The following is an 18,651-nucleotide window of genomic DNA, read 5'->3' as shown; positions in this document are numbered from 1 at the left end:
ACAAAACTCCTGCTTGTTGAGAGACGTGGAGATTAATCCCCCTCCACCAGAAAAACTGCATTTTACAAGGTGCCTTTCTCCAGGGGGGCAGAAAAAAACCTCGGCACTCTCTAAGAGGCACTAAAATGCTTTTTGAGATCGTTGTTTTATGGTCGCAACTCAATCTACGGGCTCCAAGCCTCCTAACAAACCCAAAATTACATTCATGCGTGGCCAATTTGCGTATTAAAAAAGTGAACTAAAGATCCTGACACTTACCGTTGGCGCAGGACGACAGATGGCGCTACCGAATCTTGATGAATTGTTGGGATCTTTGATCACTTTTCCAATGCTTACAGCTTGTAGACTGTGTTACGACAATGAACGAGGATCTCGAAAAGCACTTCAGTGCCTTTTTAACATTATCCTTTGCTACTAAAAATAAGTCTGTGCCAACAACAAACTTTATGAAGATTAGAGATTTAAACACTCTGCAATGGTTTACAAACTGCTCCCCGTGCATGCCATAATAAGGTTACCTTGTTCGCCGGTTGGTCCAGTAGGGAACACCACCAAGCAAATGGCGAAAAAACCCAATATCTGTAATGTCAGCTTTTCTTCATTCTACCAATTCACAAATTTATGTCAAAATCCACAAACTTCATGCTACACGGAAACTGATGGGCGACTAACGGTTACAGTTGCTGGGCCTATGATAGTATAGCAGGTGCTATCAAGCATTCATCCAGTCCTGGTCCCAAAGGCGGTTGGTTACCCTACCCTTAAGCGTGTCAGCTCAAGAGTTTGGCCTTACCATTACCTTCATCGAGATTGTTTCCACTTCACCAAAATTCCCTAGTGCATAGGCTCCATGATGATTTTTGTAAACTCAGTCAATGGTTCCGAAGATCAAGTAAACATGCCCTTTAATAGATTAATATGCTAGTCACATATTAACAAATGTGTGTACATGCCACAAAACCCCACATTTTTATTGACTTATGAAATGAAAATTTGATATAGTGGACATGGCAAGTGGCCACGGTTTGCGAGACAGCTTCCAAACTCAGCATTAAAAGCTTTTTGCTGGGTTTAAAGTATTAAGAAATAACAAAATGCTGTAGCATGTGCTGACATCCGAGAATGAACTAGCCGAGAAATTACTTTTAATGCGGAAACCAAAAATATAAATCACTCGCCACCCTTAAAAAATAATTGCAGAACCACTATAGTCCGATGCAACTCAAGAAGGTAGGGTGAGAGAAAGGAAGGCCGGGGAGGGGCAAAGAATGCAGAAAGCTGGAGAGGAGGGGGAAACCTCCGCTCTCAAGTGTTCTGCCTGCCTCCTCCTCCCCAGCTTTCCTTTCCCTCACCCTACCTTCTTGAGTTGCAACGGACTGTAGTACCTTACTTATTTTTCGTAAAAGTACAAGAGAAAATTTCAACAATGTTTTCTCCATATAATAGTATCTAAGGTAGAATAAAGAACACTGCTTACAATACTTTAACATCGTACCATTGAGCCCACCACCAATAGTGATGCATTTTCACAAAGACATCTAGAGGGACCCAAAAGCAGCATTCAGCAATGATTCGCACAAATTATACGAGTCACCACACAGACACCAGCCAAACAAGTTTAAAGGTTTATTCACTTAAATCCAGTCAAACAAACACACACATCTTTCAACCACACTTTTACAGCAGAGGCGCCATGCAAAGGAAGCCGCAAACACAGAAACCGCAGTCCTAGACCAAGCATTCACAATCTTTTTTTTAAATAATATGACGCGAAGAGCCATCACCTCTCGAAAAGTCCAACCACGCAAGTCCGCACTCACACACCACTCACACCTCGCAGAGTCACAGTCACGCAGTTCACATTCTTGCGCACATTGTCCACGGGCAAATGATCACTTCTAGAATGTTATCACCACTTAGAAAGACGAGAGTTCTGTCCAACTGTCATGCCACTCCCACACATACCGCACAGCGCGGGATGAAGCACTCCAAATTTTCAGGACATCCACACAACTCGGAGAAGAAAAGCCACGTTAAAGTATCACAGTGAATTATAAAGTTCTGCGCAGATCTCACATCTTGGAGTATTAATTGAAACCCCTCACAACCTACTGCCAAAAACTGAGCGACGAAAGTGGCTGAAAAAAATCACACAAAATGTAATCACCGCAAGAGTGACAATTAAGATGGATGGAAAGAAGACCAAGCTTAGCAGCAGAGTAAAAATGCCCACAGGCTATGCTAGATACTTACCTTTGAACAGATTAAATTTCAGAACTCTTAGTTGGACCATATCTTTCCAGGCAAACCAGTCAGTTCTAGCCCTTTACTAATTCCAAGTTTTTTTTTTAGTTTTTAACAAGTATCATGTCTGAGGAAGCCAGCTGCAGCAAATGCAGCCATAAAGACACACAAAAGCTCATCAAGCAGATTGTGAAAGTGAACTAACAGAACTACATTCAACTCCCATAACAGCTCTCAAAGCTTTACAATAGGCAAGCCTGAAGAACTGGCACACCTACGGCTCATATCCTAAAAGCATCAAAAAGGGGATATTGATAATAGCAATTTTCAAAAGTTCAAGACAGTTCACCAAACTGTCCTAGTGAGACAAAAAAAAAAAATGCTCTGTGGTGCCTACTTTATATGCCAAAGTCAACAGGAAAGCACATCCTTTTGCATGGAAACACCTAAGAAATAACACTGTCAGTTACACCATGTACAGAACCGTGCAGTGAATTTCGGTAGAGCCTTGCACTTGCAGCATTGTTTTAAGACGGCCATACCAAGGAGAGTCAGCGGTTGAATTGCACCGGTGCAGATTTCTATGATTGCTGCAGTGTGATGCAGACCAACAGCAGTCATGCTGGACTAGCGAAATTGCTCCTACACTCTACGGATGAAGGTCACCTTGATTCATGGCAAATTAACTTGAAGATATGTAAACGTCCATAAAACCAAGGATAATAACTTTTGAAGACAGCTGTAATCATCAAACACAACAACTGTGGCGGTTCGCTAGAGCTTTGTTTCATACGACCGCTTGCAGGCTGACAACTGTACAATCCACAACCAATAGGGCACATTTACAAAAATAAAAATTGCCGTCCTTGCGCAAATTCATCAAAGAACTTCTGTATTGTAGAGACAGCTAAAAGGGGCATTACAACAATTTTAAGTTTGAAAGAATTTGCAGCTTGTATTTTTTTATACTGGTTATCTAGGCACAAAGGAGAAAAAAATGAGCCTCCTTCCCCCGAAAACTTGCTTTTCTGCTCCGTAAGTGACACCGCTCAAAGGACCATGTGAGAGTTGAGAGGCACTTTGACCCTCGATTTGTTTTGTTTTCTTTAAATAAAAACTAGCGTGCACACAAAAAAAAAAAAAAAGATTATTTCTTCTTTGTTTTATATGTGACATATAGATTATTCAACACAGTTATTTAGCCCAAGTTCTAAAATCGTTGCATCGCCCCTTTGAGGGGAGATCCCAGTCTTAAAACAGGAAATGACAAAAGAAAGTTATTTTTGAACATGTTTTTTTTTTTTCTTGACTTATTATAAGTCACAAACAACATGTATTGTGAGTACTACACTCAGAAAGAACACATTTATACAGTTACATCGATTTAAAGTTTTATATCCCGGGTAGAAAAAAAAACTCAAGACGACTTAAAATTGTGATTTAGATTGCGATTTAAATCGGACTTGTTTTACATGATGGTTAGATCAAACCTTCTCCACAAAAATAATCCCAAAATTATTCTTTTCATTTGATCATGATGTAGAATAGCCGAGACTGTGGTAAACACTGAAAACCTTGGTCGAAAAAAAAAAGAGAGGGGAAGTTTCCCAGTTTTTACCACAGTCTCGAATATTCTACATCATGATCAACTTCCACCAGCTCGTCTGCACACTCACTGTTTTTTCTTCTTATTTACCGTTTATCTATTATTTGATGCTTTTATGTGTATTTCTTTTTATTTAAATCCAGGAATCATAGAGCAAGAAAAATATATATCAGGCTGAACACAAGCACAAAGCAGTGGTTTCTCAGCAAGCCTGAACTAAAAGATATTGAGCTTTTTTGGTCATACTATGGGGGTTTATTGAATAAAAAGTTGTTACTTAAACTGTACTTTAAATTTGCAGTGACTCTTTCTTCCGCAGTGTTTTCAGAAATCAAAAGGATTGATCAACAATTTGTCATGTTTAAAAAATCTATCTAGGCAGTAATTAAGAAGCACTATTTTATAGGTAGGATTAAAATCACATTATTCTGGTTTAAACCAAATAATTTCTTCTTACACTTTGGTTTATAAGCATGTTTTGAAAAGCTTTTCCAATTTTCTCAGAATTAATATTTTTCATCACAACAGAAAGTTTTGCCCACAGACCTCTGGATCCAAAGCTTGGACCCGAATACTTTTTTCAGGGTTTAATACCTTGCAAGAACATAAGAGTAGGTGTGAAAATTCCATATAAAAAAAAAGGAAAATGGCAAAGACCAGGGTCTGCCCATAAAATAAAAATTTGACTCAATGTATAGTTCTACAACCTTAATCATATATATTTTTGTTTCTTTTTAACATCTGTTTTGTTACTATATCAATATAGTAGTTTGGGTGACTATGATACAATCACAGGCATGCCAGCAAAGTTACGATAAGCTTATATTCGGGTACGAAGACTTTAAGCAACCTCGAAGTATAGAGAAGTATTTTTTTTCCTTTATTGGCTTTCCAATTTGGACTGCCCCCTGGTCATCCTCCTAGATAAGAACCCCCCCCCCCCCCCCCCCTTGACTTACCTGCTCGTGACAGGTTAAAACTAAAATGGAAGCTCCTCCCACCTCTTTCCACTTCAGTAGAGCAAAGACTGGAAAGAATGATCTTCAGCTCTCGCTCTGCTAAAGTAGAAAGGGGTGGGGCGGACTCCCTTTGGACTGTGCCACAGACTGTAAACGCTCGACTTGTGGAATTACTCCCCCACTGTAAAAGAGCGTCCCCAGAAAAGCCGACTCACCGTGCATGAACTCGAAGAGCTTGTTGACGACGGTCTTGAGGAACTTCCAGTGGGCCCGGAGGAAGCGTGGGTACTGGCCCACAACGTACATGATGTTGGAGGCAATGATGGCCTTGTTGTCCTTGCCCCTCTTCTGCTCGCACAGCCCCAGCAGGTCCTTGATGACCGTCACCAGGAAGCGCTTCTCGTCCTCCTCGTGCATGGCCCCGCTGATCGAGCCAATCGCCCAGCACAGCTGCACCAGGGCGGGTAACGATTGGGTCACGCGTCCGCTCGGACGAGACGCAACACTCGACCGGTCCTGTCTCACATAATCAGGTCATGCGTGATGTGGACCAAATGATCGGGACGTACGACGTGACCAGGATGCATGAATGGTCACACAAGACTAGGTCATGTTTGCCATGAGTAACATAATTGGGACATGTGACATAGCAGGTCATGCGACTGGTTGCATCAACATGAGTGAGGCATGTTGGACGAGTGTTTGCACATTATGTGACCAGGTCGTGCGACTTTTCACGTCCAACATGACTAAGATGTGCGTTACATGGCCGGATCACACGAATGGTCCCATCCGACATGACAAAGAGACGTGTTACGTGACCAGGTTGTTGGCCCCGTATGATGCAAACAGGTCACAAGACTGGTCACAAGCGACATAGCCAAAACATGCGAGTGGTGACGTGTGGCTAAGTTACGGCCAGGGCACGACTGGTGATGTTGCGGAGTGCACGACTACACTTTATATACCCGATTATCACAACTCAAACGTGTCACAAGTGAGATTTTAAACGGACATGCCTCGTGAAAGTAGACCAGAAGCCGTGGCTCACCGTGTTGAGGTTCTTCCAGGACCACTCTGTGCCATTCACCTGGTAGTGCAGCTTCTCCGTCATGATGCGCTCCGTGTCCATGTAGTCCAAGTGCGTCAAGTATACTGCAGACATACCAACATCAAACAATTCCTAAAAAGTCAATCCAGACAAGCGAAGAGTGTCCCGTTTCTGCCGCATGAAGTTCACCTAATTCTAAACATGACACCTAGTTCCTAAAGAAAGGACATTGCCAAACCGAAGTCTACCTCCGGAGTTCACATGCCAAAAAAACAATGGCGAATCAAAAGCGGAGAATGGTCGTACTCACCCAGCGTCTCACGCATGTTCTTGTAGAGCTGGATGGCGTCCGTGTCCTTCATGAACTCCCGCACCACCTCACCCTGCTCATTCTCCACCACTATCACCTCCTCCGGCTTCGCCATGCGCCCAATCATGATGTAGCGGAGCTGCGGGGGCGAGACAAGAAAGCATGAGCTGAACCCGAAAAACAGAGACGTCCATTGACGCCGATGGTGCTCCGAAGCTAGAAAAAAAAGCTAGCTTTCGACTGGGGGCGTTTTCTTTTTTTAGGCTTTACAGAGTTTTGGGAAAGCTGCGCAAGTTACAACTAAGCAGTCTGTGAAGGAAAATTATGCAGCCAGGAGAACATAATGTGAGGGTCTAATTGCCAGGACAAGTCAGATATTTTAATTAACGAAAGATTGAAAATAATTGCGTCATAAACTACTCAAAAATTAAATTTTAAAAAAACATTAGGAACATGTGGGGAGCACAGTTGTGCGCCAAGGCCGCCACTCGTCGAAGGGGCACAAGTATGGCGGTGTAAAAAAATGGAGATGTATCGCACGCGTTTTCGCACCAGCAGCCTCGCATCCATATCACGAGCACTAACTTTGCCTCACCGCCACGCTTTTCACGCACTCCAAACCTCTCTCAAACTTGGCGACACAGCGGTCCCCGACGTTGCTCGGCAAGTTTCCAATTGAAGATGTCTATTGAGGTACGCACCGCACACGTAAAGACAACAACTTCCGAGCACGCAAAAGTCTACCGGTTGCTGGCGCTGCCGGAGTCGAAAAGACGGGGGAGGTACGACTGACGCCGGTTTGAGCTTTTTGCTATGGTCTCGTTTGCGGCGACCAAAACAGCAACGATAAGGACGCCGGGACGACAGCGACTCGCAACCGCTTCACAAAGCTACCTCTTGCACAATTCACCACGTTCCGTTCGGGAAGCGGCTGTCCCAATGACCTCCTTGCCGCAGTCTTTTCAGTCACCCCGAACACAACCCACACTAGCGTCCGAATCGGGGTTCACGACCGACCCACCTTGGTGAGCACGGGCCCGTAGAGCAGGCGCCTGGCGGACTGCGGGGAGCTGGCAGCCCGTCCCCCCGGGGTGCAGGGCCCGCTGCCCACATAGAGCGGGGCCGCCGTGCCCAGCCCGTACGGGATCTCCCGGTACAGGTCCGAGGCCAGGGCGTTCCAGTACTCCAGGCAGATCTTGAAGATCTCCACCTCCTCCACCTCAGAGATGAGCAGCAGGTAGTGCAGGGCCTGTCCGGGGGTTGGAGGGACGCGGCACAAACGTGCGAGACACGCGTTTTCAGAGTGCAGCACACAATGGGCAGTCGGTGGCTGAACGGTACGACACCAAAAAGAGCCAAGCTCAATATATAGGGGGTCGGCGACTACACGCGTGCTCGTAAAGTGTCACTCAAGACATGCTCATGCTTCTCGCACCAGCTTCGCTCACATTCATAATGAAAGAGGCTATAAACAGTCGCCGACCGATTTTCCAGAGTTTGCAGGGTGCAAAAAAAAAAAAAAGTCTGAATAATAGAGCACTCTGAAAAATCGACAGATTAAAAAACTTGCCTCCATTACGTCCGAACGGGCTTAAAAGAGCCATCACTAGAGCCTTGCTTCAGGTTACACCTCTGCATGCGTTCGACCACTTCCTATTAGCTTGAGGATCGCTGCCTTCTTTTCTAGCGTTATGGTCAAGTACTTTTCGTGCTTGTTAGCGACACTTTGCTGCCGCGAAAGAACAGGTGGTGCCATGATGTCCAAGCCAGCGTAGTCAGAAAACATGATTCACCGAGGCAAGATGAGACGCAAGTCCACGACTGCAGAATGGCGAATGAAAAGAGTAAAATGGTAACAATGACGCTAGAGAACTAGAGAAGCTAGAGAACAAAAAAGGCAGTAGCATAGCATCACCTAGCGGTAGGGGTTAGCAGTACTCAAGTAGCGCTGCCAAACCAAGTCAATCCATGTGTAACCAACATAGAAACTAAGATGGCGGCTTCACGATGGTGTTTCCCGCTGATCGCCTGCGACGATTTTGTTCGAAAAATGTAACTTTCGGACTCCAAGTTGTCCGAAACATTGGTCGTGAATACGCGCTACTGCTATCAGGTAGGTCACTGCTTCTCCTTTAGGTCCGATATGTCGAACAAATCAGAAATATTGGCGTACGAAAAATCGGTCGGTGAGTGTAGATACTGTCAGTTAGCAATCTCCTATAGATGCTCATTCGCAGGAGTTGCGCCTTTTCCCCCCACTACAAATGTTTGCTGCCGGTTGATGAAAGCGTCACCTTTGTCGCACACTATGGCTGCTCCCTGGACCTCAGTCACGGAGACGCAACAGTGTGCAACGTAGCTACAGCTTAGATCTGTCGGCAACGAACACTGGGGAGAAAGGAAACCCAATATGTCTCGAATATTTGCCAACCGAGCCGATCTGGTAACGTCCACTTCCTGGTAAGACACGAGTTTGGCGGCAACGGCAGCCGGCATGTCCCACTCACGGCCTGCAAGATCTCGCGCAGGTCCGTCCGTTTCTCCACCAGAGCCCCGTGCTCCTTGAGGAAGGTGCACAGGAACAGGCTCAGGTTCTGGATAAACTTCTGCTCGTCGTCTTGGCCGTTCGAGTAGGCCTCCTTGATCACCGTGGAAGGAGGCAGCATCTGCGAGTTCAACCACAGAGCAAGCTGCTGTTTACGTGCGTCTCCCTCTGAAACACTTGAACACACTCTGAGAAGTCGCCGGGCTCCTAGATACCCAGTTCGAGAGCCCATGGTCTTTGGTACAGAGGAGCTTTGCCTGCTCTTAAATTTCGAAAGTTTACAGAAAAAACCAAACTTCCCCCAAGAAGAAACTCAGCTTCTGCAGGGCTAAGTATGCCAGCAAAACTTTTAGCAAGGTCTCGAGAAAGCATACATGCTACATGCTGTGTAATCTCGTGCTGAACATGCCCTCGTCTAAGCGTGTCCACAGAAGGCATGTCTAGCGGTTCATACCTGTTCCAGCTGCGCCATGGTCTGCGTGAAGAGGAGCACAAACATCTCGTCGTAGTGAGACGCGTTGACCCCGCTGATCTCCGTCAAGCACTTGAGGGTCACGTTGCGGAACAGCGGCACGTTGAGGAACTAGGGGGGGACACGGGGATGCTAATTAGTGGCCACAACTCGTTAGCTTATTTATTTATTATACACCCAAAGGCATTACGTAAGGGTGTACTACAAAACCAAAAGAACATGAAATACTAACATTAACTTAGTAGAACACATCAAATAAATTATATCATGCAACTTGTTACCCCTTGATGGAAAAGAGCAAGACCAGCTTGTTAAGATGGAAGCTAAGGCAAGTTTCAACAGCCCAAAAACTACAAGGACGGAAAAAACTAAAAGGACAAACAAGGGCACTGTCTTATAACTCTTGTGTCTTCCACTTTTATGAGAAGCAACAAAGCACAAAGAAAACGAAAAGATGCCCGTAGGATTTACATACATCACATTATCATCAGATCATTGGCGATGAAAATAATTGACTCTGAGAGGTCGTACTTGTTCCAAATTGCCCAGGTATCGTCATTTGTCACCAGCGCCGACAATAAAGTATCGTCCTCACCTTGTAGATGAGGGTGCTGATGAGTTTGGTCTCAAAGATGTAGCCGAGCGGTATCCAGTTGAGAAACCGCAGCAGCGTCTCCAGCGTCGCGTGAACCAACAGAGCATTTTGGGAGTTTTCCTGTCGATAACGACAAAGGGTAAGCAAAACTAACAGAGAAAACCGGAAACTTAAAACAAACGCGTTTGGTAACGCTACGCTTTCGTTGAGTCATTGGCACAACCTTCATCTTTGCCTCTGGGAGAGAAAAAGAACAGAAATTTCCAGTTCTATGCTGTGCCCAACAAACTACCTGTAGCGACTGCTGCGACACTGCACACTGCGGCTCACAGGCTACATACAATTACACTGCACACAGTGTCGTGCGACCTGAAGGTGTCACGTGACATCGCAATGCCACGTGACCATGTCACCTGACTTCACTATATCGAGCGACGGCATTTCCAAGCTAAGCGGCGGAGTTTTCCCGCGAAATTCGGCATAGAAATTTCCTAGCCACGACTCGCACGCTGCGAAACTTCGCCAAGGACAACTGTTGACGTAAGGACGAGGGAAGGCACGTACCATGACGAACTGGCAGAGCTGAAATATGTGGGAGAATTCGCTGCACATGGTGTCCTTGAGATGCTTGGCCTTGGCTTGCGTCATCTGGCCGCTCGAGAAGTCAAACACCTCCTCGCTGGACAAACAAATGCGGTGTCGGCATCAAAAACACGGTCAAGGTCTAATGGGGACGCCCTCAAATTGTGCTCGGCGTCAACTCGCGCAACACTGACACGGCTAGCACGGTTTCCGCTGCACCATCAGAGCTACTCGTGGGAGCACATGGCTTTCGCGCAAGAGCATGTGCGAATGGAACACGAAACAAAGCCTCCCACCTGCGCAGCATTATGGAAATTGGGATAGCCTCTAACTTGTCGCACACAAAAGTCGACCCAGAATATAGGCTTTTGAGCGTACCGTAAAGTACTCAAATAACACCCACCTCTAAAGACTGCCCCACTAAGTTTTATGGCCAAATTGAATTCCTTTAGATCTAAAGAAACCAACCAGGTGTTGCAGACCACTCCCACATGTATATTTATTTTACTTTATTTGTTCTACTGACACAATACCTGCTGCACTGTTTGGCAATATGCAGGGAATAAAACAAAGCACACAAAGAAACACATTTTCAAAATACATGCACGAAGCTACAACAAAATATAAATTTTTGTAAGGAAACAGCATTCTGAGAAATTGAAATTTTGGGGTCTCCAATGTCGAATTTCAAGCAAACAAAAAAAATAACATGGCCCCAAATTATGCAGATTGGAGAAAATACTGATTGAAATGTCTTCAAAACCTAAGAAGCCCATTTTTTTTATTGTCTAATTAAAGTTTTTGTAAAAAGAAACCTCCTTTTAACAAGTTGTGAAAGACAATAGACCATTTGTTAAAGATCCCTAAGCGCAATGAAGCACGATGGGTTTTTAGTCGCGGGTGTGGGCATCTGCAGCAGTTATTTGTCAATGTCCAAAACGGATGGCACTTTCCAGGTGCATCTGCCATCCCCTTATTTTAGTGATTTACTTAGCTGAGCACTGATACAGTGCCACAAAGTAGGAGTTGTGCCTATGGTGCACAGTTAGCGCTGCAATGCACATGGGAACAGGCCATTAGATTCTGCTGGAGTGCCCTGAAGTCTGCATGGACTGCGCAATAATTAGCAGCCACCCGAAAGACTGTGGTGCATCACATCTCTGTAACACAGCACCAGACTACCTTCAGTGATTCAAGACCAGCCCCTTCCCCCCCCCCCCCCCCCCCCCAAGCACAAACGGTTGTCTACAAAACAACACAAGAACGCAAGGGGGACACTACCTGGGAATGTTAACTTTTGAACAGCTCACTCAGTCGGAGTGATATTTGCAGGTGGTGTTTGTGGCCATGTAGATGGAGGGCATGCAAAGTTTCAGCCCTGTGAACCAGTTTATACCCCCAGAACGAAGTAAAGCGTAGCTTTGGATGGAATCTGCTCAAAGAATATGTTGTTGAGAAATGGTGTTGATAACGACATCTTTCTGGTGGAACGCATACTGGAATACCTGTTGCAGGTCCTTATGAAAAGAAATTTAAAAAAAATATGCACTTCCCAAATAAAAAAAAACATTTTTTTTTTTACATTTACCAAGTTTGTCAAATTACAAATTTTCATAATAAAGAACATGAAAATGCGAAATCTGAGTTCAAAGTAATTGACTCCCAAAATTTCGGCATATAAGCCGCAAATTTTAAGTCTCTATGGTTTCATACTGAAACGCTAGTTTTATTAAAGAGCCCCCGATTCTTTTCAGGGGCGCTTTAATAAAACTAGCGAATGTTAAAAAAAACTAACAAATGTTTTTTTTTAAACAGTCTGGTTGGGACACGCATGTCAAAATATAAACTTCACATGAAAAAATTTTTTTTAGTGTAATGATGGTGCGAGACGCAATTTAGCCGGCAGTCACCTCCTGTCCACTTGTTTTCCCTCTCAGCATTTCGGGCGCGTGGAGGAGAGGTGGATCGGCTTCGCCTTCTCAACCGAGATGGTCATTCCAGAATGACCAGTGGCGTCATGGACTTCACGCGCAGAATTTGAAATAAATCTCTCGCCGTCAATATTGCTCTAAATTTTTTTTTTCTTTTTTCGCTTAGATTTTATTTTTGGCACGCGCGTCCCAACCAGGCTGTCCAAAAAAATCATTTTTTTCTTTTCACGGGTTCTTTAAGGTGGGATTTATGCCAAAAAGTAGATTGGAGAAAAAAAAAATTCAAAGTGCTCGAACCTTTTGCTTTAGCATTGGTGGACTGAAAATAATTTATAAAACAATAACTATGCACTGTAAACAAATGGAACTTTCTTGGAATACTCTCTAGATGTTGGCGGATGCAAATAGGGCATTTTTCACAATCAGGTTTATTGCAGGAATTTCTTTTTCTGGGTAGTTCTGGGAAGGAAGTTCTCGTTGCCCATTAGAAATCTTTGCTCCCATTGTTCAGTGCATGAGACACATGAGAAGAAGAAGCAGAGCTCACCTGAGCAGCTTGAGGATGATCATGTTGTTCTGACAGAGGCTCTCATTGGTCTTGCTGGCGCCCACAATGTCACTGATGAAGGAGGGCCAGTTCTTGGGCCATTCCCGCTTCAGGATCTATACACAGAAATTAAAGAAAGACTGACTGTCAGAAAACAAAAACAACTCTATGTTCCTCTTTAAGGGGAGACACCCCCTGGGAGGGTCAACTTTTGAACCCTTGGCTTAAAATTAATGAAATTTACAGGGTAGGCTGGTGGTCATGCTAGAGGGTGCATGACAACATTTTAGGTCTGTTGGTTGAGTGGGAAGGAAATTAGGGCAGCTTCTATCAGTAACACCCCTACACTGTTTAGTTAATCTATCGTCAGAAAACTGTCACAATATTAAAGATTTTTATTTGCTAGATATGTAACAGAATGCCTAGGAGGTGCGCCTATGGAAAGGCTTTTGTAAAAAGTAATTGATTTCTATCAATTTTCTCTTCTGCGAAATTGGTCAACTTTTTGGTCTACTGTGTCTCCGACAAAATGTCAACATTTTTTATAAAAGACATCCGTAAAGTGACAAACAAACTCCATAGGCGCATTCCTTACTAAATTTCAGTCAGGAAAAGTGAAGAATGAGCCTTGCCTGTATTTCCATTCTCAAACGATAGATTGACTAAAATGGAATTTATACAAAAAAGTGGAACGGAGAAAAATGTGTTCAAAGTGCTCCAAACCCTACCTTTTCTTTAGCTTTGGTGGACAGAAAATAATTTATAAAAAATTAACTATGCAGTGTAAACTAGTGAAAATTTCTGGGAATACTCTCTGGATGTAGATGGATGTAAATATGTAATTTTTCAAAATCAATGTTTTTTTAAGAATCTTTTTTTCTCCGGGTAGTGTCCCCCCTTAAATACTATTCTAAAGGCAATATTTCTGACAGAACTTCTCAGCAATCAAATACACTGGCCGATCTTCATCTTCAAACTTTCCAAGACTCGCGACATATGGAGAGTACAAACTAGTGCAAAATACCGGAGAAGAAACGTTCAATGGGAATTCAAGAGAACCGAAATGTTGCGCATCTATCGACGTCCTAGTGACCAACTAAAGGCTGGCTTGCACACTTGCAACAGTATACAGTAATTCCTTGTTATAACGAAATTGTTTTTTTAGAATTATTGCTTTTATGGAAGCCCAAAGTGATGCCGACCGAAATGCACGCATTTTTAACCCCATTATTCTAAATGTACCGGCCGCCGACGACGCTTATTTCAAAGGCCGCAGTGCCGAAAGCACACACGCTTACACGGAGGCGCACTGAAACCCTTGCGTTCCCTCCCCGTTCTCTACTGAGGCAAACAAAAAACAGAGAAAATGGAGGAAACTGGTGATGGAGGGCAGAGTGCGCAGAGCTGGCAAGGCACCGCTTCCGACGCCGATGCACCGACGCATTGGGAGTGTTTACCAAAAGGCGCTTAGATCTGAGAGGTTGAGAAAAGTGGCCGGCTTAAGTTCGAAATCACCAAAGAATTAAACATTGCGGTACCGGCTGTTCGACACTGTCCACCATTTTGGGAACAAGCGAGACATATCAGATAAGTTTGAGAAGTTTCTCATACAGGAGAAAGAGCGCTTCGATCCGAAAATGAAAGATTGCCAACTGCTTCGTGCACATCTGATTTTCTCTCGCGAGCATGCTTGCCGAGCCGGCGCACAATTCTGACGGCTGCAACGACCTCTACAGGTGTGAAATCATGTTGGCAAAGCCACCGAGGATAACTTTGATTCGTTCACGCTTGTCGATGCGGACGTTCTCGTTGTTGCTTCTGCCAAAGATGCAGTGATCGTAGACCTTGCATGTGGCCAGGGTAAACACAAAGCGATGTCGGATAGGCACCTCAAGAAAGGCCGACGACTGCGGAGACGCAAAACATCCTACAGCTGCTTCGAAACAAAGTGGAGAGCAACGGCGGTGACAGTGTTCTTGCGATGCCTGGAGAAGTTCGAGGAAAACTGATGCCCGGATGAAATTATTGGCAAACTCTACTTAATTATTTTTTTACTCAGTAAAGGTGCCGTGAGATGTCCATAACCGAGGTTTGTTTGATTAAATATAGAGTCAGTGTGTTCCACAGTGTTCCCGTACACCTTCAAGGCTTCTGGCAGTGTTTTTTGGGCTCTATCACTTTTATCGAATTACCGCTTAGATCGAATTGTTTTGCCGTCCCGTTGACTTCGTTATAACGAGGGATTACTGCACGACCGAATGCCTTACAATCTCGTGATCTCTTACAGCGAGAGAATTCAATGGGGCCATCTATCGGGTAGCTGGGGGAAGTTGTGGGACACTTGCAGTTTCCGCATATTTCATACTTTCTCACTAATCATTTTTCCTTTATTGGCTCAAAAAACATTTGACAGGGTTGTAAACGATCGCTTCCCATAGTACCCTGTACGTTAGATATTGCAAATACCGCCAAACCTGCATTCTAGTGACAACCAGTTCCAGGGTCACCTTATAGGTAGCTTTAGCATGTCCTCTCGTCGCAAGAGGTCGTAAGAAAATGCAAGTGTGTGAACGAGCCTCGAGAGTAGAACGCGTCCTCCGTCCGTCGATTCCCGAGGCAATGTCGTCGGTGCGATCGATTCGTTTTTTTCCTGCATCTGTAAACTAAGAAACCATTCGTTCGGATGAGAACTTCCTCGGTGTTGGCTGGAGGACCACACCTGCTATGCATTTCAAACCAGAGCTCTACAAGTTAGTTACTCGGGATGAAATATAATAAATCCTTTTCAAAAGTGTGCGCCCCCTGGCAGCTGCTGTTGTGGATTGCAAAAGACCACTGGTAGTGCAAGGAAATAAAAAAAGGAAGATCCGAGATCAGCAGAGGCACGAGAGGAACGGGTCGGTGGCGCGGGACGGAGCTCGGCTGTTGAGCTGCATGATCAGTGCTTCCCTTGACTATATTGTACATATGTAAATATCTCGCTCAGTAAATAAGCGGTTTGTTACCGTTGAACTGTCTTGAACGACGTATTCCGCTAAAACACAACAGCTGCTGCATAACTTATTTTATCCCGCCGTCGTTTTGGGCACGGGTGGTGCATCAGAGTTCGGTGCCAACTCTGCTCAGCTCATATCAATAATGGTGAGGACTCGTACGCAAACGCACGTTTTGTGCCCGAGAAATCATGACCGCCAATGTTGCCCGACGGTGTTTTGAGAAGGGTCCATCGAGTTACAACTGCGGCTACACGCATCGGTGGATTCTCGCGTTTGGCATTTCTCATCTCGCCCAACTTTTGCTTTGCAAGAAAGAAGCCGCCCAAAGCACGCAATACCCCGGGCAGTTGTACACTTTCTCCTTCAATATGCAGTATCGATTTTTCCGATAATGAATTCAATTGCTGCTGCACCCACATTATCGCGATGTTGCAACGATGTTGAACTGGAGGTGCTGTAAAATCGCAACAATGTAACTCTGGCATTCCCGTAATATTGCAAAGATGCTGCACTGACATAGCAACAACGTTGCAACAATGTTGCACTGACACTGCTGCAACATTGTATCGACGTTGCTGTAGCACTGCAATGACGTTGCGCAGAAGTTACTGCAACATTGCAACAATATTGCACCAATGTTTCTGTAACATTGCAGCAGTGTTGCACTGCATTCCTGCAACATTGGAACAACATTGCGCTCATATTCCTGCAACGTCGCAACATCGCCGCAATGTTGCACCGACAATGCCGTGTCATGGCACCAACGTTGCTTCAACGTCCCCGACAACGTCCCCCGCAAACGAGCTTCCAAAGAGGGGCGACGCACCTGCACGAGGATCATGTTGAGCTTGTTGAGGTAGACGCGCTCCCTCTCCAGCACCTCGGGGTCGGACGAGGTCTTGATGATGAGCCCCACGATGTACTTCTTGATGCCCTCACACTGGTTGCGGGGCAGCACCTTCCAGCGGGTCTTGATCACATTCTCCAGGATCTGCAGGGCGTAGTACTTGGTCTGCTGGTTCTTGGAGAACTCTAGAATCGTGTCCACCCGCGTCCACGCTTCTGGGTGCTCCTTCAGCGTCGTCAGCACCTCCTGGGCCAGCCGTTGCTGCGCGCAAAGGCGGTGGTGGGACATAGCGACAATGTTACCTCAATGCGGGGACAGTGTTTTCGTGACATCGGTGCAACAATGCTGACATGATATGGCTGCAAATACAATATAATTTCTGCAATGACATTGTTGCAAGACTGAAACATTGCACTGACAAGTTGCAACATTCCGCCGACAACGAACGTGAAGCCGACGAACTCGACAGATTCACCACGAACAGTTTCTAAATATTTCCTAAATAACACATGTATGTCACAAAAAAAAAAAAAAAAAATGTTGCCAGAAAAAATTTGTAGAGAAATATTCAAAGGGGTATGGAAACAAAATTTTAGGGCTCATTTTATTGCTTAGGTAAATACCACGTCGCATCAGCACCTCAGAAACATCAGCCTTCCATTTGTAAACGCAAGAAAAGTCAAAAGTAATTTCGAAACATATAAAACGATTTCCCACTTGCACCTGGTAATTGAGGGGCCGAAGCTTTGTTAAATGGTCGCGACGTGTTGCTCCTCCTACAGTGGCACCACCCTCGACAATACACCGCACTCATGTAGATATCCTACCCATGAACGTAATGACGCAATCGCACGCTCCTCAGCACCGCCTTCAGCCGTGCTGAGGAGCTTGACGTCACAATCACGACGGAGTTCCTATGATGCATAGCATGCCTCGATGGCCGATTTCGAAGCGCTTGCTAGAATTTGACGCTTGAAACGAAAAATATGGCCTTCCGCTCAAAATATGAATGTGCGACTGTCATTTACAGACATCATAGGTCATATTTCACCCATTTCAAAAAGGTTTCCGTATATTTTGATTTTCGTTTCTGTACCCCTTTAAGTTGCGAGACACATTTCAAGTTACGATCAATTTCTAAAAATGCCTCTATTTCTGAATTGCTCAAACGAGTCATGTAACGTAAATAATGTAATTTCCTTTTTTTTTCTTTTTTAAGGAAGGGAGGGGGTTATTTTACTAAAATGTGTTCAATCTGGGCACTTAAAAATAAATGTTTTTTAGAAAATTCAGTGTTCCTTTAAATGGACCAGGGAATTAACTGCTAATCTTCTGCACGTCTTTATTTTAAATTCAAGCTTATATGTTTGCAGCTCACTGTTGATGGCTCAATTATTAGTCAATTTTCTATATCCATTTCGTTTAGGACTTGATGTGTTCTTTATGAGGCTTTTCAAGTTAATCGACCTTCTTGAAGTTTTCGATTTATTTTCTTTCTTTTTTTCGTGTTGTCTTAGGCTGTACTTTTGAAGGCATCCCTAGCTGCTCTGTTTTCTGGTACTTGTTATGAAATGGCTGTTTGCTACCCTTTTCACAGATTTTAATCAGTGTGTATCTCATCATGTCACAGGTTGGTGGTCTTCTATATTGTGCATCTTTAGCCATCACTCCTGTAACAACCAGAGTATAAGCCAACCGTATCAATAAATAAATAAAAAGGGTCCGTTTTTTTTTTGTTTTTTTTTCTCTTTTTGAAGATCACCTTGTCTGACCTAATGTATATGTATTGGAACAAAGGCTTCGAAATAGGCAAAAAATACCCAGACATCTACTTCAGTTGAATCACCTTCGTGAAAAAAAAAAAAGAACCCAAACTACTTCACTCTTTTGTGCATAAACACAGCATGCACACCATAAAACTAATTGCCCCACAATTCTGTTGCTACGTGAAAATTCTTAGTTTGGC

At 44.4% G+C, this 18,651-nt stretch overlaps 1 protein-coding gene across 2 annotated transcripts in view; it reads right to left on the bottom strand.

The window, feature by feature from the left end:
- LOC8029842 (exportin-1) overlaps positions 1-18,651 on the bottom strand; it is a 52,269-nt gene that overhangs the window by 21,557 nt on the left and 12,061 nt on the right. For both annotated transcript variants that reach the window (XR_005797949.2, XM_029966788.3), the window contains exons 4-13: positions 16,665-16,946; positions 12,843-12,958; positions 10,347-10,461; positions 9,783-9,902; positions 9,170-9,298; positions 8,678-8,836; positions 7,192-7,419; positions 6,171-6,309; positions 5,861-5,964; positions 5,025-5,259 (exon numbers count right to left, since the gene is read on the bottom strand). Coding sequence is in view for 1 of the 2 variants with exons in the window: in XM_029966788.3 (XP_029822648.1) it covers positions 5,025-5,259; positions 5,861-5,964; positions 6,171-6,309; positions 7,192-7,419; positions 8,678-8,836; positions 9,170-9,298; positions 9,783-9,902; positions 10,347-10,461; positions 12,843-12,958; positions 16,665-16,946 (1,627 nt within the window). In the remaining variant the exon portion in view is untranslated. The remainder of the gene's footprint in view (positions 1-5,024; positions 5,260-5,860; positions 5,965-6,170; positions 6,310-7,191; positions 7,420-8,677; positions 8,837-9,169; positions 9,299-9,782; positions 9,903-10,346; positions 10,462-12,842; positions 12,959-16,664; positions 16,947-18,651) is intronic.

This window comes from Ixodes scapularis, unplaced genomic scaffold, assembly GCF_016920785.2.
Source record: "Ixodes scapularis isolate PalLabHiFi unplaced genomic scaffold, ASM1692078v2 PGA_scaffold4__175_contigs__length_147842914, whole genome shotgun sequence".
Lineage (NCBI taxonomy): Eukaryota > Metazoa > Arthropoda > Arachnida > Ixodida > Ixodidae > Ixodes > Ixodes scapularis.
Note: the sequence above shows the minus strand (reverse complement) of the source record. Positions and strands in the feature narration are given on the sequence as shown.